The 26,897-nt window shown below is 42.7% G+C and overlaps 2 protein-coding genes and 1 long non-coding RNA gene across 4 annotated transcripts in view; 2 read left to right on the forward strand and 1 right to left on the reverse strand.

Annotated features, from left to right (window-relative positions):
* The window catches only part of FASN (fatty acid synthase), a 41,954-nt gene extending 36,747 nt beyond the window's left edge, over positions 1 to 5,207 (forward strand). Inside the window, exons 39-43 of the mRNA XM_048323704.1 lie at positions 440 to 667; positions 1,068 to 1,288; positions 1,823 to 1,921; positions 2,036 to 2,287; positions 3,376 to 5,207. Coding sequence (XP_048179661.1) covers positions 440 to 667; positions 1,068 to 1,288; positions 1,823 to 1,921; positions 2,036 to 2,287; positions 3,376 to 3,513 — 938 coding nt within the window. The 3' untranslated portion in view covers positions 3,514 to 5,207. The remainder of the gene's footprint in view (positions 1 to 439; positions 668 to 1,067; positions 1,289 to 1,822; positions 1,922 to 2,035; positions 2,288 to 3,375) is intronic.
* Positions 5,208 to 7,990: 2,783 nt separating this feature from the next.
* Positions 7,991 to 23,335, forward strand: DUS1L (dihydrouridine synthase 1 like). Of its 2 annotated transcripts, none has more exons than XM_048323751.1 (13): positions 7,991 to 8,341; positions 11,820 to 11,928; positions 12,830 to 12,880; positions 14,654 to 14,706; positions 15,457 to 15,539; positions 15,703 to 15,806; positions 16,752 to 16,896; positions 17,505 to 17,601; positions 17,969 to 18,057; positions 18,853 to 19,019; positions 19,568 to 19,605; positions 22,581 to 22,656; positions 22,975 to 23,335. In XM_048323751.1, exons 1-13 carry the CDS (start codon positions 8,105 to 8,107, stop codon positions 23,124 to 23,126), a joined length of 1,401 nt encoding a protein of 466 aa, XP_048179708.1. In that variant the 5' UTR covers positions 7,991 to 8,104; the 3' UTR covers positions 23,127 to 23,335. The 2 variants fall into 2 exon arrangements, with proteins under 2 accessions (XP_048179708.1, XP_048179707.1); XM_048323750.1 differs by having other exon boundaries at positions 7,992 to 8,341; positions 14,594 to 14,706.
* On the reverse strand, positions 12,499 to 14,655 carry LOC125335837. Its single transcript, XR_007207561.1, has 2 exons — positions 14,572 to 14,655; positions 12,499 to 13,927 (listed from the first exon to the last, which is right to left on the reverse strand). It is a non-coding gene; the product is annotated as an uncharacterized LOC125335837 (long non-coding RNA).
* Positions 23,336 to 26,897: the final 3,562 nt, after the last annotated feature.

The raw sequence follows: 26,897 nt of genomic DNA on the forward strand, positions 1-26,897 counted from the left end.
CCCCTATCAGATCATGAAATAAAGTTATAATTGAGTAGCCCTTAAGTGACAGACATGTCACAGAAGTGTATTGACCACTGGGACAGGCCCATCATTTCTGGGGCGGGATGTACGAGCAAGTGTGAAAGCTGCTTTCTTGCTCGGCTAGCAGCTGCATGCATGAGTACTCTTATGCAGCTCTCTGTAGGATGCAATTTGAGACCTTTTACTTATCTGGGGAATAAACAATGTAGTGTCATGCTTACAGGAAGCTTAAAAGCATATGCAGGTGCTGCAGAGCAATTGACAGTTGGAAGATCCCTTTGTCTGTGACCTGATGATGTAGTGAGGCAGCAGGCTAATTTAGAGCAGCCCTGAGGTTGTCTGTTAGGACTATGGCTACATGACCAAGACTGACACTGAAAGTAATTGCGTTTGTCTGGTGTGCTTTCCTTCAAAGAGCTGAAGTCATCCCCACTGATGAAGACAGGCCCAGGCGAACCTCCAAAACTAGATCTGAACAACTTACTGGTGAACCCAGAAGGGCCAACTATTACTCGTCTCAATGATGTTCAGAGCATGGAGCGCCCTCTTTTCCTTGTTCACCCCATTGAAGGATCCATTGCAGTTTTCTACACTCTGGCCTCCAGACTTCACATGCCCTGCTATGGGCTCCAGTGCACAAAAGGTATGTCAGTTCTTCATCTTGAATTTGCACACACAACATTCTGAACTGTAGTTGCTTATAGAGAGGGCTTTGTTTCTAAACTATTAAACTTGGAAGAACAAGTATCAGGCCTATTAGTCTGTATAGGGTCATGTCAAACATCCCCAGGTATCAAGAGGAATAATAGATTAGATTGAAGAGTTTGTGTGCAAAAGTCAAAGCATCCTATTCAACCTGTCCTTGGAAAGCAGGAATATTACCACTACTTGTCCTAAGTGCAAGTTGTTAACCATAATTTAGTAATTTACCTGCAAAGTAACCTGGATGTTTCCATCAGGGTTGTTTCTGAGTGCATGAAAACATATTTGTCTCTGCCAGTGTCTTTTCACCAGTCTGTTTCTAACTCACTTCCATGTTCTAGCCGCTCCCTTGGACAGCATCCAAAGCCTGGCAGCCTATTACATTGATTGCATGAAGCAGATACAGTCTGAAGGACCTTACCGCATTGCTGGATACTCTTTTGGTGCCTGTGTAGCCTTTGAAATGTGCTCCCAACTGCAAGCACAACAAAATGCTTCCCATGCATTCAACAGTTTATTCCTTTTTGATGGGTCTCATTCCTTTGTGGCAGCATATACCCAGGTAAGGGGCACAAAGAGAATCTTCTTTCTGGGGACCATCATCTCTCATCAGGGCTCATTTTTCTCGGAGCTTACTATTGTAGATATGTGCAATCTGAAAAGCCGACAGACTTTTCTTCACAGGGATTTTGGAAGACAACTGTAGATAGTGGCTGCTTAGAGATGGCTGAAGGGTAGTAGCACATGAGAGGTGGTCTTCATTAAGTGGCAAGAGCTCAGGCACAAATGTTGTTCTTGCTATGATAAATTATAATATTAGTATGTCTTCTGGAAGATCCTGGTGTCTGCAAGTCAAGATCCTCTTGTAGTGGTGTGAGGAAACCTTGCTTAAGGCTTCCCTTTAATTTTTGTTGTACTTTAGAGAACACTAGGCTCTTGGCAATTACCTGTAGATTTTCTTTCTAGTCTGTCCTCAAGGGATTTCCCCCCTTCCTTTTTTTCCCAGTTCGCACCTTTGGTTCTCTAATTGTTTTTATCTGACTTTTAAGTCAGGCACATCCCTCGCACATTCACATTGTATTCTTCTCCTTTCTAGAGCTACAGAGCCAAACTGACCCAAGGTAATGAGGCTGCACTGGAGACTGAAGCATTGTGTGCCTTTGTTCAGCAATTTACGGGCACTGAATACAATAAGGTACTGTTTCTATATGTCTTTATATTGCGCAAGAGGGGTGTGGGTTTTTTTTAATGTAGATGGGATTCTCAGCTATTGAGACTAATGTGGGAAAAAAAATGTTTCTATTTCCAGCTGCTGGAGATTCTTCTGCCCCTGAAAGATCTGGAGGCTCGTGTGAATGCTGCTGTAGACCTAATAACTGAGATTCATACAAACATCAATCGTGAAGCACTCAGCTTTGCTGCTACTTCATTTTACCATAAACTGAAGGCTGCTGACAAGTATATACCAGACTCCAAGTATCATGGGAACGTGACACTGATGCGGGCAAAATCTCACAATGAATATGAGGAAGGTCTAGGTAGAGACTATAAACTCTCAGAGGTCAGTCTCAGGCCCACTGGTGATTGTTGAGTTTCTCTTGATACTTGGGGAAGACAAAGAAAAGCATGGGAAATCATCTGTACTGAGGAAAAAAGGACAAAACCAACCTGACAGAAATTATCGTTCTGCAGCTGTAATGCTCTACCAAGAATTAGAAGTCTCCAAAAGCAAATGAGATGATTGGTTCCAGGCATTTTCTGTGGGTAGTGAGGGCCAGAAAGTCTTGCCTGTATATAGGATAAGTGTTTTCTATAGCCGATTCTTGCAGCTCTCTAGAATGACTTTGGATAATAACAATGTTAAAAGAGAGCATCTTACAGTCTCTTTTCACTGTAGGCCCTAAAGTTAGTTCACTGAATGAGGGCACCCTTCTGAAGAGCAAGTGTCATTCTTCTGACAAAGACAGCTTTTTCTCAGTTGCATTTTTTTCACTGAGAAGGTAGTAGTTAGAAGTGGGTTTCTTGTGGGCTAAAAAAAAAATCAGGGTTTGGCCTGTAGTCCAGATAAGGTCACTGTTCTTTAGCCCCTGCTTACATACAAGGGTTAAATTGGTGCAAATATCAGGGGAAAAGGAAGTGATTTTCAGAATTCCCTTCCTGCTTCTGGCATTTCCTTATCCCTTCAGACATCTAATTTAGTCATTATTGATTCCAGGCTAACTTATATGTTATTAAAGTTACATAATGACCTTAAAGGAAGATTCCTGGTGGTGGTAGAAAGATGCAGGGGGTGTTTATTTGGTTTACTTAAGGGCTTGGAAGTAGCTACTTTTATCATTCATTCTTTGATATTGCAGGTAAATTAATCTTTTGGTACTAGGTTGGTTGACTTCCTCCTAGTTTATATTTGAGTGGACCACCTGTCAGGCTGTCAAACTATTGTGCTTTAAAACACTGGTTCCAAACAGTGCCCCACAGCTGGTCTGTGAAAACGTGTCAGAGTAAAACTGGTGCTATTTTTAACTGAGTTTGACAGAGGCAGTGGTCTAAATTATTAGTAACTTAGAAGACTGACTAACCCAAAGTGGCTAGGTGATTAGCTGGTTGTAAATTGTGAATGAAAAGTTTTTCTTTTTCATACTTATGCAGGTATGCGATGGAAAAGTATCTGTCCATGTTATTGAAGGGGATCACCGCACTTTGCTGGAGGGAGATGGTGTTGAATCAATTATTGGGATCATCCACAGCTCACTGGCAGAGCCACGTGTCAGTGTCAGAGAGGGTTAACTTCTCCTTACTCACTGTCAATGACGAAGAAAATGCCAACAACATTCCTATGTTATGACAGACCCCAAGGAACTCTTCCTGTTGTTCAACATCTCATCTGCTCTGCTGCCAGAACTGGGAAGTCCAGCTGGACTCAACTGGTCTTTTTCTGTCTCTTTCTTGCTTATCTTTTCCTTTCCCAACTTTTATGGGTTCTATCTCCTTCCTTTCCTATGGCTGTTTTTCCCCCTAGTCTCCCTGTCCATGTTAACTGTAGTGCTGTGACACTGTCACTGTGCACTGCAATGAGGGTTCCCCACAGATGGTTGCTTCCTACACCCTTGGCAGTATAAAAAACAAATTTAGGAGTAGATTTCTTGTGCTTTATATTGTTTTTGTCTTAACAGTATTCCAAAGGGTATGTGATAGCACTTGTTGACCAAGCCTAGTGAACAGGGAGAGGAGAGGAGCTGCAGCTGATTTTGGAGATACTTTTTGTCTGTGAAGAATCTGTCTGCAGTTTAGGTCAGAAAGAGAATTCCACTGAGGGTTTTGTAACTATATTTTTTAATTTGCTATATTCTAAGTATTTATTGTGTCAAACCAGAGACTTCTTACTTGGTTTTAATTTATCGTGGGTTATAGGAGAAAAGAAACATCCCTTTTTGGAGGGGAAGGTTTATTCTACAAGGGAAAGTTGCCCATTTGTTAAACCAAAATGCATCTCTGAAATAATCTGGTTTCTTGGGTTTTTTTTTTTGTTTTTTTCTTTCTCCCACTGCCCTGCCCTTTTCAGAAAGGAATAGGTAGAAGGAAGGATTCTTGCCATCATGTACTCTTCAAAGGAGAGAGGGGCCTGGGGGGATAGGGTGGATAGTTTGACAGATGTCGCTGTATTGAACAGCCTTAACTTGGGCATGATAAAAGCAGGAAAAGCTGTCCCTAGGCAGGTACTTTGTTTATATTTGTGCAAGGTTCTGTGGCCTGCTGTATCAGAACCTTAGTAAAGCATTAAGATTAGTGCTTTACCTTACTCCCTCTCACCTCCAGTCTCGCCACCCAATGAAAAATTTGGAATGGGGAGGGCAGGGAATAGAATTCCTTTACAGTAACTGAAAAAATCCTCCCGCCCCTGCTCTCCCATAATCAAAGCTCAGGCAAACATACAAGGATCTACCCAAAGCCCCTATATATTTTATTTAGCACAAGACTTGCTTAAGCCTTGTGTATTCATTTTCCTTTCAGTAATGAGACTGGAAATCCCACATAAGTTAGCTAAGTAATCAGTTTGATGGTCTGATTTTAAAATACAGTACCTTTTTGAAGGAAATTTGCATAAAATTCAATTGAAAAATTTCTTGCCTTTGCTATGCTGGATCTGTCATTTCCGAAATCAGTAAATCCTTGCTACACTTATGATACAGAGGAGACCTGGGTAGCAACAAAGCACCAACTAGGAGGAGCTAATGTGCTTCTCAGAACTGCTGTAAAACCCTGGCTCTCTCCATCTTCATCCCCCAGTGAAGTATCCTGGTAGTTGACAGGATACATGAGCATTCCAGTGACAGGAACAGATGGCTCTTCACTGCAGGTTCTGACCTAGTGTCTTTTGCTTTTACCACCCTCTGTTGATAGTGGCTGGGTTAACTGGTTTTAGTTTTATAAAGTATTTCTTTTGTGAAATCTGAAATAAAACAACATACTGTCAGCTTAAACCATTTTGAAATGTCTTGTTCATTTTTTCTTTTTTTTTTTTTTTTTTTTTCCCCCCTTCTAGTTAATACTTTTTGGTCTGAAGCATGTCTTTTTGGCTTTCCTAGTATTAAACAGAATTCATCACTGGTTGGCTTTTGAATTATTTTCTACCACCATTTCTTAATCTCATGTTTCACCTGGAATCTCTCCCTTCATGGTATAAAGCAAAAACTGCTGCTGACATACCTGATTTGTAGTCTGTGGAGAAGGCTTAGTATTCTGAAGCATGGCTTCTTGTTGCCATGATTTTGGTACCTTAGATACAACCACAGTATTGAAGTGGAAACTCTTAGATGGGCTTTTATTTGCCATATTGGACAAGCCATTAATATTCCTGCCTCAGTTTTCCCATCTGTAAAATGGGACAATGGTGTCTATCTCAGGGTCCCTCTGAGAGTTGGATAGGCAATGGGTGTATATGCTCTGAAGTTTTAGGTATGATGTCTGAGTGTTAGACAGTAACAGAAGGAGTGTGATGTGCGAGGGATACTGGATACTGATACTGGAGTGGCTGTGTGAACAGTGTGTGGACCATGGGACTTCATTACATCTACTGCACACTGTCACTGCACCTACTGGCGTAGGGTACTATATGAAACAAAACAAATGGGGACTAGTTGGTTTGGTTTAACTACTGGCAGTTGTAGTGAGCCTGAAAAAAAAAAGGTGAAAGAGTCCTACTTGTGTTGATTATATTTAAAACTGGAAGGAAAAAGAAAGGAGTGATTAAACTTAAACAGGTACAATAGTTCTGTGCTAAAGTGTGTAACTTATCTGAATGGGCTGTGTGGAGGGAGCAAGGACTAATGCTGTCCCATCTGTTGAAGCAGGAGTTTGATGAGTTCCCTGTATAAACAAATATATATGGTTTCATCTAAGCAGAGCTTGAAGATACTGTTTTAGTCATAGAAGTTGCTTAAGAATTACTTACAGCTTATATGCTGTCAATGTTCTTGTGGTTGTTATTTGAAAAGCAGCAAGTTGTTTTGTTTAGGGCTTTTTTTCCCCATAATTATCTAATTATGAGCTGCTGCCATGTAACCCATTATAACTGGCTGCTGAACACAGTGTGCCAAAAATAAAAACCTTATTAGCGCTGGTATTGCTTGTTGTTTCTCAGTAGCCCATCACATTAGACAGAGGTAGAATAATATCAGAAGGCAAAATCCAATATTGCAGTTTCTTATTTTGAGAAGACAAGGGCAGAAGAGAAGCCCCCTGCACCTACCCTTCTCTGTGAAACTGAAGTGGGGATTCTTGTCAGCTGATACATTCCATCCTTTTCAGCTAGCTTCTCACAGGCTAAAACCATGCTGATCTTAATCTCAAGACTAAAGAAGAGTTCTCTGATGGGGGAACTGTTAAGGCTCCCAAATGAACATTGCTGTTTTGAAATGATGGACCATATACCTTAAATCTGCAATAGGAAGAGTTCAAGAATGTATGGCACATAGCATATGTTGTCATCAGTATTAAAGCTATTATTTTCCTTTCCTGAAGGCAAAGAAATACACCTCTCTTGCTGAAGATACTAGTTAAAAAAATGCAAGAAGTGCCACAGTTTAATAGAACTGGTTACTTTTAAATAGCACTACCGGAAAGCAAAGTTCACTGGTGCTGAGATGGAGATGGAGTAAAACCCAAAAGATGTAAGGTAGAATAGGAAGCAGGTGTTTGTTTCTTCTGGATTTAAGTAAGTTACCAGACATCACACCTGCCAATCAGGGTCAAAAGAAAGGAAAAAAAACCTCCTGGAGCAGCTGAGCAGAGGAAAAGTGAGTGCTGATAGCGGTGGAGGCTGTATATTTCAAATAGCAACCGCGTTCTTTAGGCTGCTGAGAGGTAATGAAAGATGGTAAAAAATAATTAGAAGCTTGAAACTTAATTATTTATTGCAGCAAGTTCATCACAGCCATGCGTGCTAGAAAGGTGGAGAGAGGGGGAAATACGGGCTTTCACAGTGAAGTTGAGCTGTGAAGGCTTGTCAATGGACAGACTCTTAACAGGCTTACTGAGCAATTGGAGTGTACATAATAACCCTGCTTAGGCTCTGGTGCTTTGTTATATGATTTTGTGAGAGTTTTCTCTTTTGAAGAAAAGAAGTCCTGTAACTCAAGTTACACTGCTGTTTTGACTGGAGTAGAGATGCAGCATTTTTGATACTCTGGAAGGTAGTGGCCAAGAGAAGCAGAAATCCTCCACTGTGCTCATCCTGGTGATGGTCAGTAGCTTTATAAAATGATGCAGAATGAACGATTTTGTCATGGATGCCGTTATATTTGGTTCAGTCAGGTGGACCATTTTCACCTCTCCGCCCCGACCATCCGACACCAGAGACAGGACAGGACAGGCCTCTCACTTAGCCTGAGCTCTTGAAATGCTCAGTCACGGCGCTTCCTCTCCGCACTGCGGCGGCAGAGGCCGAAGTGCCCAAAGCCGCCCCCTTCGGGCTTCGCGCTCTGGGCTCGGGGACAACGGACGGCAGCTGCTGCCCGGGCCGTGCTGCACGAGGACCGCACCGGCCGCCTGCCGGGGCTCCCTGCGCGGCCACGGCAGCTGGGGGGAGACCGCCCAGCACCGCGCCACGGCAGCCGCCCCTCAGGCGCTGCGGCCGCCCCGGGCAGCGCAGGGCCCTGCGGCTGCTGCGTCTCTCCCGCTCGCGGCCCCTTGCTGGCAGAGCCGACGTTTCTGGCGGGGACGGCGCGCGGCTGCACCGCTGAGCCGGCCGGAGCGAGATGGCGGTGGCACCGTCCGGCTGCGCCGGTGCCCGGCACGGGCCCAGCGGAAGCCCGCGAGCCCCGGTGCGGCGGCGCGGGGCGGGAGCTGCCGCAACGCTGCACGGGTGAGCAGGCGGGAGATGCCGAAGCTGCGCGGGGAAGCCTTCTGGAGGGAGACGCTGCGGAGCGCCCATTACGTGGTGGCGCCCATGGTGGACCAGAGCGAGCTGGCCTGGAGGCTGCTGAGCCGCCGCCACGGCGCCCAGCTCTGCTACACACCGATGCTGCACGCCCAGGTCTTCCTCAGGGACGCCAACTACCGCCGCGAGAATCTCTATGGCGAGGCCTGTCCCGAGGACCGCCCGCTCATCGTGCAGGTGAGCGCGGCCCCCGCCCCGGCTCGCCCTGCCAGCCCCATCGCCAGGAGCGGCGGCTGCCGCCGGGAGGAGCTTCGCTGCGCTCACCGTGCGGTGCCGTTCTTGGGTAATGCTGAGGACGCAAGTCAGCATTGCCAAACGCACCCGGGCCATCCACCCCACTCGTGCTAACAAATCCAGGCGTTTTCCAAATGTGCATGAGTTGAAGGTAGTCAGTCTCGTCCACATTTTAACGTGGTTATATAGGATGACTGAAATCTCATTTTCTTCATCTAAATACCGCTGACAGTACTTAGCTCACAAAGATGTGTGTTTTTCTATTTGTCCCATATTTAGCATAGGATTTGCTGTCGTAACCACAGGGGCCTGGAGCACTGGACTTCTCACAGGGTTTCAGTCCCCTGCACCTCATCTTTAGAGACAGATTACAGTTGGTCTTGTAGAGTCAGGGTGTGTCCCAGATCTGGTACCACTCAACGAGGATCACAGCTTTTTGAGTAGTTCTCTGAAACCCTGAGCTCAGTGTTTAGCTATAGAGGAAGGATGCAAGGAACATAGGACAGACTTCAAAGCATGTGTTGCTTCTGCTTCTGGACTACTTTGTGATGTTTGGGTACTTCACTCTATCCCAAAGAGGGAAGTGGCTTGTGGAGCTGAAGAATAATGCTGGGAAAGACAGCTGTCATGAGCAAAGGAATTACTGATTTCCACATGTGGATCAGTTAAATGGATGAGGACTCTTTACCCTGGAAAAGAAGTGTCTCCCTTGACTGAGGGGAGAGATAAGAGAAGCCTGTGGAAGTATTACTGGCTTGAAGATGATGGATGGGAAACAAGGAAGCGTAGTGGTAGTTATAAACTGCAGAATTCACTACTGTGGGATATACTGGATTCTGGAAGATTACGTGAGTTTAGAAAGCGAATGAAAGAAAACATTTGAGGGTCTTTAGGTGCAACAAACACACCTTCTGCTTCCAAAGTCTTTAAGCGTCTGCTGTTCCCTAGACATCTTGGTGCTGACCTTTGATCTGTCTCAGTACAGCTTTCACAGAATCACAGAATATTCTGAGTTGGAAGGGACCCACAAGGTACATCAAGTCCAACTCTTAAGTGAGTTGCCTATACAGGGATAGAACTCATAACTTTAGTGTTATTAGCACCATGCTCTAACCAACTGAGCTAATCTCAGCATCTTGTACATTCTTCTGGAGGAGGTAGTTTCTTTTGACACAGAAAAATACAAGTGGCAGAAATTCAAGTAATCATAGAAAGCTATGTCACAGATCTTCAGCTCAGTAAGCTGTGTGTCGTGGGTGACATTACCTGAAGAGGATCAGTTGCTGTGAGCTTGCTGTGTTGCCCTTCTTCCCACAGGCCACTATTGGACATAAAGTACAGAACTAACTAATCTTTGGATTGATCTTGTGCAGCAGTCCTTACAGATTTGGTCACAGAGTTTCAGAATTAGATTAGGCAGAGGTACATCTGAGCTTAGCCTGCTCTGAAGATTTGTTTACTGCACTAACATCTCTCATGGCATGGTTGGAAGCTTTCCATAGTTTCAGTCATCTTAGAGAAAGCAAATATTAGTTGGTGTCGGTCATAATTTATGGAGGGCTTTAGGGTTTAAGTAACACCTTCTGCTCAGAAGTATTAAAGAGTTTAAATTTTGTTTCAAGTTTATGTAAAGAGTTTACATGTGATGTCATTGGTTTTTGTTCAAAATGAGTTTTAGAAAATCTGTTTAAAAGCATAAATGAGAAGAACAGTCTGTCCTCTTCAAAAAAGAAGCTTCAAATCAACTTATTTTATTAATTTTCTTTTTAGACTGTGCTTTAAATGTAATATTAATTACATTCCATTTAGACTGAGCATTTTACTATAGCCCATGTGTCTCTTTCACATTCCATGCTAATGGGAATTCATTTTAGAGGCAGTGGTGCTTATTGGTATCTAAAAATATTGAGCTGTCTCCAGACCCAGTGACATTATGGGTAACTCTTTCCTTAAGCACCACCTTTCCCTATTGAAATTCTACAGCTGTTTGTTCTGAAGAGGATTTTGAGAGTTGTTTCCAGTTATTCTTGGGTATCACATGTAAAATATTCATCTGATATTTCTTTGCCTCTTGAATGCTCATCTTTCTCATTTTATCATTTGAAGATTGAGGATCTTTAGCTGGTAAGTGTCACAGATTTTGTTTGGTTTTTTTTCATAGAATCATAGAATATCCTCAGTTGTAAGGGATTCACAGAGTCCAGCTCCTGCACAGAACAGCCACCAGAATCCCACCAGTGTTGTCCAAATGCACCTTGAGCTCTGGCAGGTTTAGGGCCATGATCACTGCCGTGGAGAGCCTGTTTCAGTGCCTGACCACCCTCAGGGAAGAAACTTTTCCTGATATCTAGCCAACACCTCCCCTGACACAGCCCCAGAGGTTCCCTCAGGTCCTGTCACTGGTCACAGAGAGCAGAGATCGGAGCTGTCCCTCTGCTGCCCCTTGTGAGGAAGTTATAGACTTCTATGTCTATAACTCCATCTCCTCTTCTCTAGGCTGAACATGCCAAGTGACCTCAGCCACTCCTCAGATGGCCCCTCGAGACCCTTCACCATCTTTGTAGGCTTCTTTGGACACTCTTTAATAGCTTTGGATCTTTCTTATATTGTGGTGTCCCAGACTGTCCCCAGGACTTGAGGTGATGCAGCCCCAGTGCAGAGCAGAGTGGGACAATCCCTTCTCCGGCCCAGCTGGTGATGCTGGACCTCATGCCCCCGGGACACAGCTGGCTCTCCTGGCTGCCAGGGCACTGCTGACTGAGCATATTCAACTTGCGGTCAACCAGGACCCCCAGGTCCCTTTCTGCAGTGCTGTTCTCCAGCCTCTTGTTCCCCAGTCTGTCCGTACATACAGAGTCACCCTGTCCCGGGTTCAAAATATGCTGCTTGTCTTTATTAAACTTCATATGGTTGGTGATTGCCTAGCGCTCTGATTGTCAAGGTCTCTGCAGGGCCTCTGTGCCTTCCAGGGAGTTTACAGCTCCTCCCAATTTAGTATCCTCAGCAAGGCTACAAGTCATTTATGAAGCTGTTAAAGAGCTCTGGGCCTAAGATGGAGCCCTGCGGAACCTAGTCATGACCGGTCACCAGCCTAATGTCATCCCAGTCCCTATAACCCTCTGCCCTTCACTCATGAGCCAGTTGTTCACCCATCACACTATGTGTTTATCCAGCTGTGGCCTGGACATTTTGTCCAGAACGATCCTGTGAGAAACAGTATCAAATGCTTTACTGAAGTCCAAAAGGATTACATCACATGGCTTCCTTTCTTCATTTTGAGAAATAGTGTTTGGTATTATTAACTGTGCATATTTGCCTGTTTTTTGTAGCAGGTAGTTGCTTCATAACTACATCGTAACATGCTGTCAGTATTTGAAGAAAGCTATTGCCTGATTATTCCACTTCTCTTTGGTTTTCACAGTTCTGTGCCAATGATCCTGAAGTGTTTGTCCAAGCAGCACTGTTGGCTCAGGATTACTGTGATGCCATAGACCTAAATTTGGGTTGCCCCCAGATGATTGCAAAGAGAGGTACGTGCAAATCTGAACCCTGGATAAGCAGAGAAATGGCAAATGGTTTTTCAAATGTGAATGTTGGCAGTAAAATATCAAGAGGCCCAAACCAAGCCTTGGGGTGGGGCTGCAGTACTGCTGAAGTCAGTTACACCCAATAGGGTAGCAGGTAACGCTTTGTAGTACCTAAACCAAAAATTAAGTATAATTAATTCAAATTTCTCTTAAGTGACAGCTCCTGTGTCTAGAATATCCTTCAGAAACAGTATCTTTAGTAAGAGCTTGATTTTCTTTCTGATTTCAGTTGCTCAAACAGCCTGTTTCTGAAAAACTGCACTTAAAATTACATCATTCAGACACTTAGGATCTCCTATTTCCCTGGTTCTTGCACAGAGTTTTTTCACAATAGTGTAGAAGAGGATGACACCTGCTGAATTCCTTAGATACCGCATGTTTGAAAACCAGAACCAGTGTTTGAAAAGTTTGTATCAGTTAAGGTGTTGAGAAAAGATTTGTTCAGTAACTGCCCATTGTTCTTCTAAAATATCTTTCAAAGACTAATAGGAAATGATCAGTGGTGCAAATAGATCTTTCAGTCTGATCATCTTTTATCCTAATGGGATTTATTAAATATCTGGTATAAACCCTTCAAAGTTGGACTTTGAGCTGCCAGTGTCAACATATCAGCCTTTGGGAGTACCAGTGAAAGTAGGGCATGGGGATTTCTTGTCCTGGTCTGTCCTGTAAATCTAGGGTGAACAGAATGATCCGACTCTTCCAGTTGGGGCAGGACAGAGCAACTCTATTTCTACCAGTGAGGCGTATGAGTGTCTGGATCTTTCTTTGTGAGTGTTTATGAAAACTGTGCTTCAGGATCTTACTCTTCTGCACAAGTCTGTCATATGCTATTTTATCATAGGTCACTATGGAGCATTTCTGCAAGAGGAGTGGGATCTTCTTCAGAGAATGAGTAAGTATTTAGAGAGGGAATAGGATGAACTAATTATTGAGAGGAGGTTAGGGATTTTGGGGAAAAGGAGGTGCATCATGTTTCTTTGGGCAGAGTTGTGCTTGGGTTTTGAAGGGGTGGTTGCATTCTTTTTTTTTTTTTCCTTTTTTTTTTAATTTCTTAAGGTATTCCAGTGGCACCGTCAAGATACTTGGTGGTATCCCACTGCAAACTCATACCAGATCTGCTAAAAGACTTTCGTACCTGAAACAGACTGCAGGTGAAAGAGAGTCAACTAAGTTCCAGTCTCATATGATAGCTTAGTGGCTCTCCAACGCTAGAAACAGTAGAAGTCCCAGTGCCTTACTTTTTAACTTTGAAGTTCTCAGGTGCCAAGAGTCATGTTTCTGCTTGAAGCCACAGTTGCCCCTCACAGTTGCCCCTTTCTGATCAACTCCATGTATTCTTTCTGTCCACAGCATAGCAAATTATGCCTTTCTTCTCCTAATTGTTTAGGTTGTTTTCAGGCTATCCATAGCTGTTGTGAACAGTATCATATTTTTTTAAGAAGTACATTTGGAACTGATATACAAAGCAAGGTTTTGGTCATTTTGTAGAACTGAGAATGTGCCTTCACCCCACTTCAAAGCAAGTGCTGGAACCATGCAGATAGAGAGTCTTATTTCTGTTTGCATCCCTGGTAGTCTGGGGAATTTTGAGTGATGTTTGGCACAAAGACACTGCTGAGAGCCTGGAAGATAGACAGTGCTTCCTTGCCCAGCATGTAATGTGACTGTTGAGAAATATGCAAATCAGAACAGCCTCAAGGTATGAAGAGAACCCAGATCATCAAGTTGGGTGAGAACCCAGGCTGTCTAGTAAGAGAGCTGTCTTAGGCTGTCCTCTTCCTACTTCTTTCCCCCGCCGCCTTTAAAATGGTGGAACACTCTTTTCTGCTCGCAACTGTATACACCTTGCTTGCTCCTTTGAAAGGGTGATAGGAAGTACCTATCATTAGAGCTCGTAGGATTTGGATTAGAAGACCTTCCTACATTGTACGTCCAAGCTCTGGAAGAGAAGAGAATTTCAGTCACACCATTACTCAGTGTTTTCCTGTTGGCTCTCTTTGTTAGTTCTCTTTTTAGTATTTTTGTGATTCCATGAACTGTGTAAGACTGGGAGTTTAACATGTTGTTCTAGATTTCACCCTGACTCTATAACCTACATTTACTACTTGATTGCATCCACAGCCTACCTCACTTGATAAGCCTCTGTGTGCCATGGATAAGACTCTACTTATGATTATTTGGGTGATAATTTGCAAAGAAGTGAAGCACTTTTTGTAGGAAAGGTAGACAAGCAAATGTTAAATGTTGGAGGAGTACAATAGCCTGTGATGATAATGAACTTGTATCAATAATTAAATTGTGAGGGGGTCGTCTTTGAAAGTGAAGGCTTGATGCAGTGGAAATGTTACGGCTATTAAATGGGTGACTATTTTATGGCACCTTGTTGGGATGCAGATTTTGTGCTTCATGTTTGTGTTATTGTTATGTGATTAAACTATGCAATAAGGATTGCAGAGGACACTGCTGATTTTTTAAGCTGGGAGAACTGCATAGCATTAGCTTCTCAGGCTTTTTCCATACCACACCCAGTATCAGATCTTGAGGAGAGCAGACACTTTTCATAGCATTGTGCAGCCCACTTACCTGTCTTTTCAATCTTTCTCAGTTTTACTGGCTAACGAGAAGCTCTCTGTTCCCATCACATGCAAAATCCGCGTTTTCCCAGACATTGACAAGACAGTGAAGTATGCACAGATGCTGGAGAAAGCTGGCTGCCAGGTAAGAAGGCAGCTGCTCCCTCTACTCTTGCATTGGCCACGTATCTTTGTTTAAAGTATCTGATGACCAGTTCTTGGTATACTGTGGAGATGAATAGGCTGCATTATTTTGCAGACAGAGCAAGCAGGACGCAGACAGATTCTGTGTGTTTGCAGTCCTAGGCCACAGGTCAGTAGTGTGGTACAGAAGACATGATGACATCAGAGTCTCTTGTAATCACTGCACTGTGCAGCGTCCTTCACTGTGGTTGAGCATCTCAATCTTCACATAGTGCTGCAGGAGGCAGTGTGAATGCATGAAATCCACAGTACTGTAGGAAAAAAAGGGTATCGAAAGGTATCACTACAAGAAATAGGCAGCCTTCTAGGATTTAACTCCAGTTAAATTGGAAGAGATGGTATGTAGTTAGAGACAGTATTGACAGTATTTGGACCTTCTACTGAGGAGAAAGCTAGATCAATATATCACAAGTTCTAAAGCAAATCACAAATGGAATCCAGTGCAAAAGGAAATCTGTAGGTTCTCCCGTGATACAATCATATCATGCCATGGAGTAGCAAGATGAAAGGAGCCTAAGACCATGCCACAGTAGGTAAACTGCTGACATCTTTCTGTGTTGCTAAACTCTGTGCACTGTTGAAATAGCAGCAGGAACTCAGTGGCAGCGTAGGGGGTGAATGAAAGTTTTTGTCCGTGGATTTATTCCAGTAGTTCATACACGTGGAAAGTAAATGTAATTTTGTGTTCCAGCTGCTGACTGTGCATGGCCGTACTAAAGAACAGAAAGGACCACTTGCTGGTGTGGCATCTTGGGAGCACATTCAAGCTGTAAGGTTAGTGAGCAGTACCAGTCTTAGTGGATTCCTGCTAACACTTTGGATTTGAAGCAGAGTGTACAGTGGCATTGAAGAGCAAACAAATTTGTGTGACAGGAGGAGAATTTCTGGGTTGACTCTAATTCTCAATTTTATGCATCTGTTTTATTCGCTGGTATAGAAAAGCTGTAAACATCCCTGTATTTGCAAATGGAAACATCCAGTGTCTCAGAGATGTGGAAGAATGTATCCGTAAGACAGGAGTACATGGCGTCATGAGTGCAGGTAAAGAAAATGAACTTTTACTCATAACAGATGGGACTACAAATTGTTTCTTTTTCTCTTAGCAGCCCCATATATGTTTATTAAAAATTTATATCAGATTGACTTGGTGAACAGCTGTGCTTGACAACTGAGTGGACATTCTCCCTCCTCTTAAACTGGCCATCTCATACCAGGACCAGGAATCACTTAAAATTTGTAAGAATTGTTATGTTGGACTTGCAGTACCATTGACTAGACAGCTCAAATCTAATTACTTGACAAAGGCATATGGGGCTCCTGTTGTTCTGGAATATTTTTGTGGCATCGGTTAATCAGTGGAACAGTTTTTGAATAGTTCTCGATGAACTAAGTGCATCTGCAGATTAATATTCCTGCAGGTGGTTCGTGTTGGGTTGGGACAAGAAAGAATTGACATAACTTCCTAGAGGAAGAACTAGGATAGGCATCAGAAAGAGCTTCTAATCACTCACACAGTTAAAGAGGGGTTGTAGAATCTTGGTTTTAGAAAATACTGGTTAACAAAAGGCTTGTGAAGCCAGTAGAGAAAAGAACAGTGAGAAGCTGTATCTGTGAACTTAGGCCAGACAAATATCAGTACAGGCATAAGGCAAGACACCTGTCATATTAGTATTTAACCACTGGGCAACAAAAGCAGTGATTTCTCTCTTTACTAATTGGTCTACTGTCTTTGTGTCAAGGTTACATGCCTTTCTAGAAACTGTAATTAGGTATGAGCTGTTTGGTGCAATTAGGAGTTGTATACTGAAATACGGTATCCTGAGGTCAGGCTAGACTTTCAAGGACCCTGTGTTCCTCTTGTGAGTATGTGGGTGATGTGTCTGTGGCTGCAGAATCACAAAAGAGATTATCAAACTGCAGAGCAGAGATTTTGGCCTTTTTTTCAATCCTGAAATGAAAGTTTGAGTATTTCTTTTTGTTCCCTAGAAGGTAATCTTCATAACCCAGCTTTGTTTGAGGGCCGGAACCCATTGGTGTGGGAGATGGCTGAGGAGTATCTGGAGATAGTGAGGAAGTACCCTTGTCCATTGTCTTATGTTAGGGCTCATCTCTTCAAGCTCTGGCATCACACGTGAGTATCTCCATAGAACTCCTAATGTTTTCAGGGCTCATTCTGCTTAGTAAGTGTCTGAGTTTTCTGGACAAGGATTTGTTTGGCCAGAATGAGTATGCTGCAAGGTTTTCTTTCCTGGATCTGGCTGGAGAGGGTGTGGGCCGAGGCCTTTACCCTTCACTTCATATCTGGGAAACGGCGCATGGGGAATGAACGAGTTGCCACAAGATCAGCCAGGGCATGAGCTCACAGCACACCAGTGGCCATGTGGAAATTGCCCATATGCATACACACACTTCATGGCAAACACAAGTTAACTATCTTCTTGTTCATTGTGAGGCAAAGCGCTGTTGCATATATTGTGGAATAAGAGCATAGCTGTGGGCAGTTACTGAGAGGCAGCTGATGCAATGTACATTCGTGTTAGCTTATGTCAAAGTACCTTGGTTGTCTGCCAAGTATTTATCTAGAAGAGAGATATGTGTGCTTTTCTCTGGACTTACAAGGAAGAATATAAGCTTCTACCAAAGGCAAATGCATTGGGGAAAGTGTGTAAAATGCTTTTATAAAGTTATTTTTAGTTGATCTCAGTCTGAATATAACTTGATGTTTGGGATTTGCCTCAGGCTTCAAGTTCACCAGCAGCTGCGTGAAGAATTAGCAAAAGTGAAGACTCTAGAGGGTATTGTAGATGTCAACAGGGAGCTGAAACTGCGATGCCAGGTACCAAGATAGGCCCTAATTTCCCAGAACAGCACTGCCTGCACTTGGTGGGAATGTACCAAGTATGTCGTGCAGTTGACATCCATTAATCACTTCTCTGCCGCTTTGTGCCTTACTAACCTTGATATTGGTAGCTTACTGCAGTAGCATCCCCTTTAAGCCTGGACAACTTTACATGGGATAAAGTTGATTTAGGAGTTACAAATGTGCTTCAGTTCATCTGTCTTAGTAGATGGTTTTTTTGCCTGTATGTAACTGCCAGTAATTGTTAGCTTAAATTTCAGTTTGTGATTTCCTGGAGTTTGAAGTGTTGTTTAGTGTATTTCCTGACAACTCCAGGAAAACTGACTGTAACTCTATGCTGCAGGAAGAAATAGCTAATCAGAAAGAAGGAGAAAAGCCAAAAGAAGGATTGCCTTTTTTCCACTGGATCTGTCAGCCATACATCAGGCCAGGGTGAGTTACCTATTTTGATACTTACAGGTACGCATAGGCCTTTCCCACCCATACCATCAGTATCAGACATTGATTCTGTTCTAGGAGCTTACATTCATTTAAAAAAAAAAAAAAAAAAAAAAGTTAAGACTTTGGATTATTTTTGCTCTAGTTTGGTTTTTTCCTAGTTATTGCGTTGTTTGTGGGGATGTTGCTCACTGTTTGCATCTTCTCCTTTGGATCCTCCTCAAATTTCTCTCTCTCTCTGGAAAGTAAAAATCAGGAATCCCACTGCAGCTCAGAACAAGAACCTGATGTGCACTGAATATGCTACCTGACAGTGCTTTATTGTTACATGCAACATGAATGTTGCTGGTAACTGCTGTGGTAGCAAAGATGAGAACTAATTTGTGTTCTATAAAGAATGCTTGTAATGTATGGACAAGTTTTTCAGATAGCTTATTCCCCTTCTGCTGAAAATTGGGCTGAAGAAGAGAACAAGTGTGTCAAGATTAATACTTAAGTAAATACTTTAAAAAATGCTTAAGTAAAACCTAGGAATAAGAGGTGCCTAATTACACTGGCCAACTTTAATTGGCTTTCCAACTGATATATCTGATAGTGTGTCTGCTGTTAACTGCCAGCGTTAACCAAACAAGTTAGTTTTTTCTATCCCACTTCTAAGGGCAATGACACTTCCTTGTAGCCATGACAGAAAGGTTTATGGTTTACCCAGATTTCTGTAAACCAAAATAATGGTCAGGGAACAGCTACTTCTTCCCTCCAGCCACCTTACAATGAAAGTCACTGTTTCAGGCCAAAGGAGAGATGCAGGGAGAATGGAGACAGTGGAACTGAGAAAGGTGTGAGAGGAAAACGTGCTCTGGAAGAAGAGGAAGATGGAAATTCTGAGCTTCTGTCCAAGAATAAACAAAAAAAGAAGTTAAGAAATCCAAATAAAAGCTTTGATCCATCTTTAAAACGTAAGTTCCATTTATTGACATAAATGTATGGAGAGTTGCTGATACCACCTTTGACATAAACTGCTACTAAGAATTTTCCTTGCTTGTGTATTTGTAGAAAATTCTTGAAAAAGAGGGGGAATTGTTGGGAAATTTCAATAGCAGGCAATGTGGTTCAAATAATGTTCACTAGTAAAGGAAACAAGGATCAAAGTAGTAGGTCACTGATTCTCTCTAAGCATCTTTTAAAGATTAAAATTGTTTACAAACTGAATTGCAGCTGTCACTAGCATTTGAAATGGAAATTTTGTATGAATTTCAAGCTGATGTCCTCCTGTTTTATGCTTGACTCAAGGATTAAAATTCTCTATGTTTGGATTTATCTTAGAGGCACTTAAAAATTCAAAGTATCTTTACCTTAGGATTGTTATTTGAGGTACTGTATTTTTATTTCAAAAAGACTCTCTGGCTAGAAAAGCACCAGGCTTTGTCTGGTCCTGATTTTTTTTTTTTAACTTCTTCCACATAAAAATACCATTGCTGAAAGCAGCTTTCTCTCTCTCTCTCAGCCAAATATGCAAAATGTGATCAGTGTGGAAACCCTAAGGTAAGTCAGTACAAGTGTCCATAAAAGCATTTCCGTTAAATGGAATTTAAATGACCACGCAGGGGTCAATCGTGCAATGTCTGGATGAAGATAAGTGACAAGTGGTGTCCCTCAGGAGTTTGTATTGGGACCAGCACTGTTCAGTGTCTCCATCAATGATGTGGACAGTGGGATCAAGAGTGCCCTCAGCATATTTGCATATGACACCAAGCTGAGTGGAGTGGGCCATCCAGAGGGACCTGGACAAGCTCAAGCAGTGGCCTGTGGGAACCTCTGAGGTTTAACAAGGCCAAGCGCAAGATTCTGCACTTGGGTCAGGGCAATCTGGGTATCAAATCCAGCCTGGGGGATGAACAGATGGAGGGCAGCTCTGCCCAGAAGGACTTTGGCATGCTGGTGAATGAGAGGCTGGTCATGACTCAGCAATGTGCACTCACAGCCCGGAAACCACCTGTGTTTTAGGCTGCATCAAAAGCCGCGTGGGCAGCAGGTCAAGGGTTGGGGGGATTCTGTGCCTTTACTCTGCTCTTGTGAGACCCCCCACCTGGCATACTGCATCCAGCTCTGGGGCCCTTGGTGCCGGAGACCAACATGGAGCTGTTAGGGCAGGCCCAGAGGAGGCTACAAAGATGATCAGGGGATGGAGCCCCTCTGACACGGAGACAGGCTGAGAGAGTGGGAGGTGTTCATCCTGGAGAAGAGAAGGCTCTGGGGAGCCTCACTGCCCCTTCCAGTGCCTAAAGGGGATTTAAAGACAGCGATGGACTTTTCAGCAGGGCCTGTTGCAGTAGGACAAGGGGTGATGGGTTTAAAGTAAAAGAGTAGATTCAGACTAGATATACCTTAGATGAGAAGTCATTTTTTGTAGTGAGGCAGTGGCCCGGGTTGCCCAGAGAGGTTGTGGATGCCCCATTCCTGGAAAAATTCAAGGTCAGGTTGGACAGGGCTCTGAGCAACCTGATCTAGTTGAAAATGCCCCTGCTCTTTTTGTAGGGGGTTGAAGTAGATGACCTCTAAGGGCTCCTTCCAACCCAAACTATTCTATGATTCTATTCGTTATTCAAAATCCTGAGGTGGGTCCCTGCCAGTGCCCAGTCACGCCAGGTGCATGTCAAGTCCTGCTGATAAGTGTGTGTGGGGGGAGGAAAGTCCATACTTGGGCAAAAGCTTTTTAACCATTAACTGTAACCAATCTCTGAGGTTGAAGGTGCTGCACAAAAATCGCTAACATATATAGGTTCTTTGAGAGAATTTGCCTTCCTTTCCAAAAAAAGTGCAGTCTTACTGCTGCGGAGGGTGTTTATTGTTAAGACAGTTGAGTGAGTTAATTGAACTTCCCAAGATATCTTGGAAACAAATCTCCAAACTTCCACACATGTATGATGTGTATTTTACTGTGAAATGAAAAACAAACCCTCTCTTACTATGGTTAGTGGTGAGTGGAGTTTTTCTGCAAAGTGAAAATTTGAATAACTGGTGTGGTTCTTAATGTACTAATAAAAATACTTTAACTGTCATCCCAGTACAGCCTGTTGTAAGTGTCAGGCAGTATGTGCAGCTCTGGTTTGTGTTGTGTTTGGATCTCTGCCTTTATCAAAACAAGCATAAGCACCTTCTCATCCTCTGTTCTGCCTCTGCAGCAGATTAACATTGGCTTTCACTATTAGCAATGTGAAATGAGGCAGCTGGTTTACAGGTTCTGTATTGAAATTTCAAATACTGGATATTTGCAAAGGGTTGCTTTTGCTTTTGTTTATTTTTTCCCTTGAGGAACATAGCTGTTTGCTTGACAGGGTGGTGTTGCTGAGCTGTGTGAGCAGAGTGTATTTATTGCTGCTAAGATACCTGTAAAGCAGGGTGTAAGATGCAAGTAATTTTGTGTTCCAGCTTAAAAATTAGCATTACACCTCGAGGGTGGGGGAGCCTGCAACACAAGCATGTGATGTTGCTCCCTGTTGTAACACTGTTACTGCAGTGCAGCAGTGGAAGCCAGCTGGGGCTCAATTTGAAGCTGCAGCTACTGAAGAAAATAGGGGGTTTTTTGCTGTGTTCATTATAGGGAAAACATTGAGCACTGGGCTGGGCTGCTTTCAAAGCCATCCTGTTTCATAGCTAATCCAGGTGTTGCTTGGTGCATAAACCAGGATTGTCTGCAGCAGGGCTTAGACTTATTTTTGTTTTGCTCTTGCATCACTGTAATGTTGCAGGCAGCCCTTGAAATCTTCCAGCTAGGCCTGTAATTTATTTTCTTCCCCTAGATTATGCATGTCTGAGCTATGTCATGAAATGGGGTGGGGGGGGTGTGGAGAAGAAGAAGGAGAAGGAATTCAACTAAAGCCTCCCTAAACATGTAGGATTTTTTAACTGGGGTGGAGGGAGCCACGCTCAACATCACCCCTCTTTCTAAAATGTGTGTGAGCAAAGCACCCCAGAGACCAAGGCTCGTATAGCCACATCATCAGTTAGCCAAGACTCAGCTGCTGCTGTCCCCTAAGGATCATACATTATACTTTAATTAATACACAGGTATATTTTAAGATGCAAGTAGGGAAGTAATTCTAGTTGTAACATATTTTAGGCATAGCTGGAAATAGTGGCACATGTCAGGCACTGTGTTTCATGTTGCAGGGAACTAGAGCAAGCTCACGAGCACCAAATGTGCTCATGCTTGTTGCAAAGGGTTTATGGTTTGTGCCTGCTTGTAGTGGGTAACTCAGGCTGCCCAACAGGCTATGGGGGTTGCACAAGTTGAATGTGGATTGTTTTTTGGTTGGTTGGAGTTTTTTTGTTCTTTATGTGCAAACAGTCGATAGCCCCCAATATGACATCAATGCTGTCATATTCATTAGGCTGAGTACATGTTTTTTTTCCCGAAGATCTGAAAGTGCAGAGCTGTATTGCTACTTATTATAGTAAACAGTAATAATTTTCATTTTCACTGACACAAGCTTCTTTATACTGCTATCCCAACCCAGGGTAATAAATGTGTGTTTAATATGTGCCGAGGATGCTGTAAGAAAAGAGCATTCAAGGAGACAGCAGATTGTCCAGGTAAGTGTATCTAGCCTTACCAGGCATCAAGCAAACATTCTCATCTGCCATGTATATTCATTACTTTAATCTTTACGTTATGGGGTGTAGGTAAGTGTTAAAATCGACATACATAGCTGTCTAAAAGTTTATGGTACCATTTTAAAAGACTGCTCTTCCTTCTCTGTATGTTATTTTTCCTGCTTCCAAAGCCTCAGGATTCAGTTTCCAGTCTGTGAGGACCCATTCTTTATAAGAAATTAGGTATTCTGTTTACCACTGTCGCCATCTCATTTCAGGATATTGGTTTGGGTTTTTTTCCCCCTTTTGCTTTTTCAGGTCATGGATTACTTTTTAAGACCAAGTACGAAAAATCCCTTTCATGGCAGCACAGTCAAAGAGGAATTCAAACCGCAGAGATCAGTCAGAGAGGAGATGCAGAGGTGGGGGAGACAGCAGTGCTGAAGGAGGCTGGTGACAGTACAGGGTGAAGCTTTGGAAATGAACAGTCCAAGAGTTCCTGCCAGACCACTACTTCCCTGGGCCAAAGAATGTGTCATCTCCAGCTCACTGTCAGCTGCGTGAACTTGTTCCACATGATTACGTTCTGGAAAAGTTTTACTTAAGTAAAAAACTGCTTACTCAGGGAATTATCCTGCATTTGAAATAAAAGAAATGCAATTAAATGCCTCATGCTGTATTTTAAAGACTGAAAATGCTGCATTTTTGGGTGAGGGCAGTTTCTGTAAGCTCCCATTACACTCTGCCTCCTGTATGCTCATTAACCCTTCATGTTCTGTTTTTAATACTGGGGACTAAATTTATTGTATTAGAACAGCCTTCTGGCATGCAAAAAATAGCAATGTCAGTGACTTCCTCACTAACAGAAAATGTGTCATATCTGTTAGCGTTTTAGTAGGCCACATTTTCAATGCAGAAGGAATGCAGCAGTACTTGGAAAACTGTAAGATCTTGATATATCCACATTAACAATTACTAGTTTCTTACAGTATGATGAAACTTAACTGTCTTCCATGAGCTAAAGGTTGGGGGAGGATGAAATCTCTATTTTAACAGAGAGGGTTGTCTAAAAATATGTGGGAAGTTGGAACCAAGTCCATGAACATTTCCCTGCTCAAGGTCTCCTACTTCATTATGTTATCATTTGTCTTTTCCACCTGATAAATTCTGAGAGGTGTGACAAAACCAGATGCAGGTCTACACATGCCTTTTTTAAAGATGGGAACTTGAAACCACCTCTCCCACCTCCTGTGGAAATAGTCCACTTCTTCCCTTGCATAGGCATACATGCTAAAGCTGTCAAGTATTTTGAGTTCTCTGGTCTATTCCCCCCTCTTCTAGTAAAAAAGCTAAATATTCATTATCCTAGAATTTCAAACTGTTTAACTGATCTCTTCCCATTTACAGTTTCCCAAAAATATCAGAAAGCTCAGTCATTCTCCTGCTCACTGTGCCAGAGAAAATTTACAAAGTCCAAAAAGGTGAAACAGCCAGTTCCAACACATGAGAACTGGGGCTGAGTGAGAGATTTGGCTTATCTTCTTACCCACACAGAGAGATTTTAGATCACACCTTCCTCTCACAAATACAGTCTCATCACAGAATCGCCAGTGTGAAGGAACAATCAAGCTGGCTTAAGGCTCCTAAAATTCAAGAGAGGTCTTATGCTTGAGAATGTTAAGTGGACACCCTTCTATAAAGAATTAGTATTTAAGATATATTTGTCCCTTCCTCCATCCCAAGGCATTTCTTAACAAGCACAATGGAGAAAGCAGACAGACCTTATATTGTTCGCTCCTGTCCATGGCATGGCTGGAGGCTGCCACACTCCTGACAAGGGCAGGAAAATGGCTCAGTTTGGCACTGCAACACAGACCCACCTCTGTGCATCCAGCTACAAATCACCATGCTAATGGACAAAAGTTTCAACCTGAACTTTCAACAGCCATGCTAGAAGATGCCAACCTTGCAGTTACTAAGGCAAAGTTGTCCAGATGATCCATGGCTCACTAACCAGTGATTGTGAACTTGGAGGCCCAATTACAACATGAGCAAAGCCAAGCCAATTACTGTTCACATTGGGCACACCTGCATGAACAAGGGATTACTTTCAGGCTAGGCAATATATACTAATCATCCTGTTTAATCAAAAAATTGTAGTCTGCCACCTTGGCAAGGTTATGACCTATTTTGTTTCTGTTTCACAGGCCCTTAAGGAGATACACACAATTTAGTTTTAATGGAGTAGGGGGAGGAAAAGGCAGTACCCTGAGTGTAGAATGATGCTGAAAATGATGCTCAGTCTTCAGGTTTGAGGGGAAATGGATTCTCATTATCTAAATTATTTTCAGAGGCACACAAGAAAAAGTTGGGGTATTTCACCTGACAAAAAAGAAAGCAAATTGCCTTTCTCTGACAAATAGGTTATGAAGTGAGATATGAGAAAAATATTTTTAAAAATTTTAAAGACAAAAAGTGCATCAAAACAAAGACTGAAACTCCGAGATTTCAGTACGTATTTAGGGGGTACAAACTTTATGTGCAGAGGGTTCACAGTTATATCGACTACAGGCACAGGAAGTACAATAGTCAAAGCTAGCGTTGAAGGCTTAGATAAGTGAAACAGTAGTACCCGTAGGGTCAGGGACAAAAACAATATCCAACCTGATCTACCACCTAAGCCAGATTTTTCAGGTCCTGCCACTTGAGTTCTTATTTGGATTAGACCATCTCTTGCTAATGCAGCTGCCCTTCAGTCTGTAGGTTTAATAGCTCTACTGAAGCCTAAGCTTGAATTACTTATTTGCTGTCAAGAAACTTAACTGCATTATGAATTTACCAAGCTTCTACTTAACTGAATCTTGTACATTTTCTCTTAGAGCTTGACATATCCTAGTAGCCAGTTTCTCTTCTCCTTCTAATTAATTTAGCCTGATCAAGTTATCCTAGAGAGAATCTAAAGCTACATAGGAACCCTATGAAATGTTGAATGGAGTTCAGAGATCCATAGGAACACAGAAGCCAAAACAACATTTGTTTAAGTACAAAACTCATTTGCAAAGTAGACAGTAATCCTTTCCCTATTCCCTAACAGCATGAGAGGAAGCAGAAGTCAGTTCCACACCAGTGTGGCGTTTTTCACCCTACTGCAAATTCAGAGCTGATGAAATACCGGAGAAGTGAAACATTGACTTGTCTCAGCCTCAGCTGTCACAAGCAGGTGGTATAAAAAATACTAAGAGCACTGTCCTGTGCAGCACACTGCTGCCCCACTGCTATCTGCATCATATAAAGAGTAATGAAGAAGATGGCAGAAGAATCTCAAATAGTCAAATTAAGTTGGCTGAGACTTTAAAAGAAAAATAAGTCAGTGCTTGACAAGCACTTTCTACTGATACACAATAGGTCTTAGTCAGAAGCATTGTTGCTCTGCTTTTATTATTAATTATGCTATTATTAAAGTTTCCTCGTTTATTTTTTTCTGAAAGTTTATATTGCATTGCACGTATCAGAAGTAATACCTTATTCAGCGGCAGTTTTGGGAGCTATCCAGAGGATGGAACAATGCTGAGAAATTGCTGCAGAGTCCCAGGAGAGATGTACAGATCACACCCACATGGCTTGGGGCAAAGACCAAGCTGGTATTTTCCTCCCTCACCCACTGACACCTTTCAGCCAATAGCAGCTCACAGACGACGCTGCACCAGTCATGGTCCATAACCACCTCTTACAGACCTCCCCCTGCAAAACCTGGTAGCACAGACCACTGTGCTTGACAAGTTCTGGGCAGATAATTACCAATCACCCCCAACTACTCTAACACAAATCTCATAATGGCAGTTTCTACATTACCACTAAAAGTGATTGTGCTAATTAAAACTGCCTTGGCCAAAAGAACAAGGTTCTTTCCAACTGTTTTTCCTTTATTCCTAGCAAGGTCATGTAAAGAAAGCAGGATTTGCACTGCATGAGGAACCTGTCATGACCTACCACTGGCATTTCCTTAACAAAAAGGTGCTGCACAAGTTCATGAAATCCATATGAATTAGTTCCTCTGATCATATCTTAGACATACCAACATGCTACACATCTCACAAAACTTCATCCACGGAATGACCTTGGTGGTCACAGGGAATCACTGAAAATTCATTCTATGTGGGTCACTATTTTCCCATTTATTGCTTGCGAAATTACATAGAATTTAAGGTAAGAATAATTTTTACTGGGGGAAACTGCTTATG

This window comes from Corvus hawaiiensis, chromosome 19, assembly GCF_020740725.1.
Source record: "Corvus hawaiiensis isolate bCorHaw1 chromosome 19, bCorHaw1.pri.cur, whole genome shotgun sequence".
In the NCBI taxonomy this organism is placed as follows: Eukaryota; Metazoa; Chordata; class Aves; order Passeriformes; family Corvidae; genus Corvus; species Corvus hawaiiensis.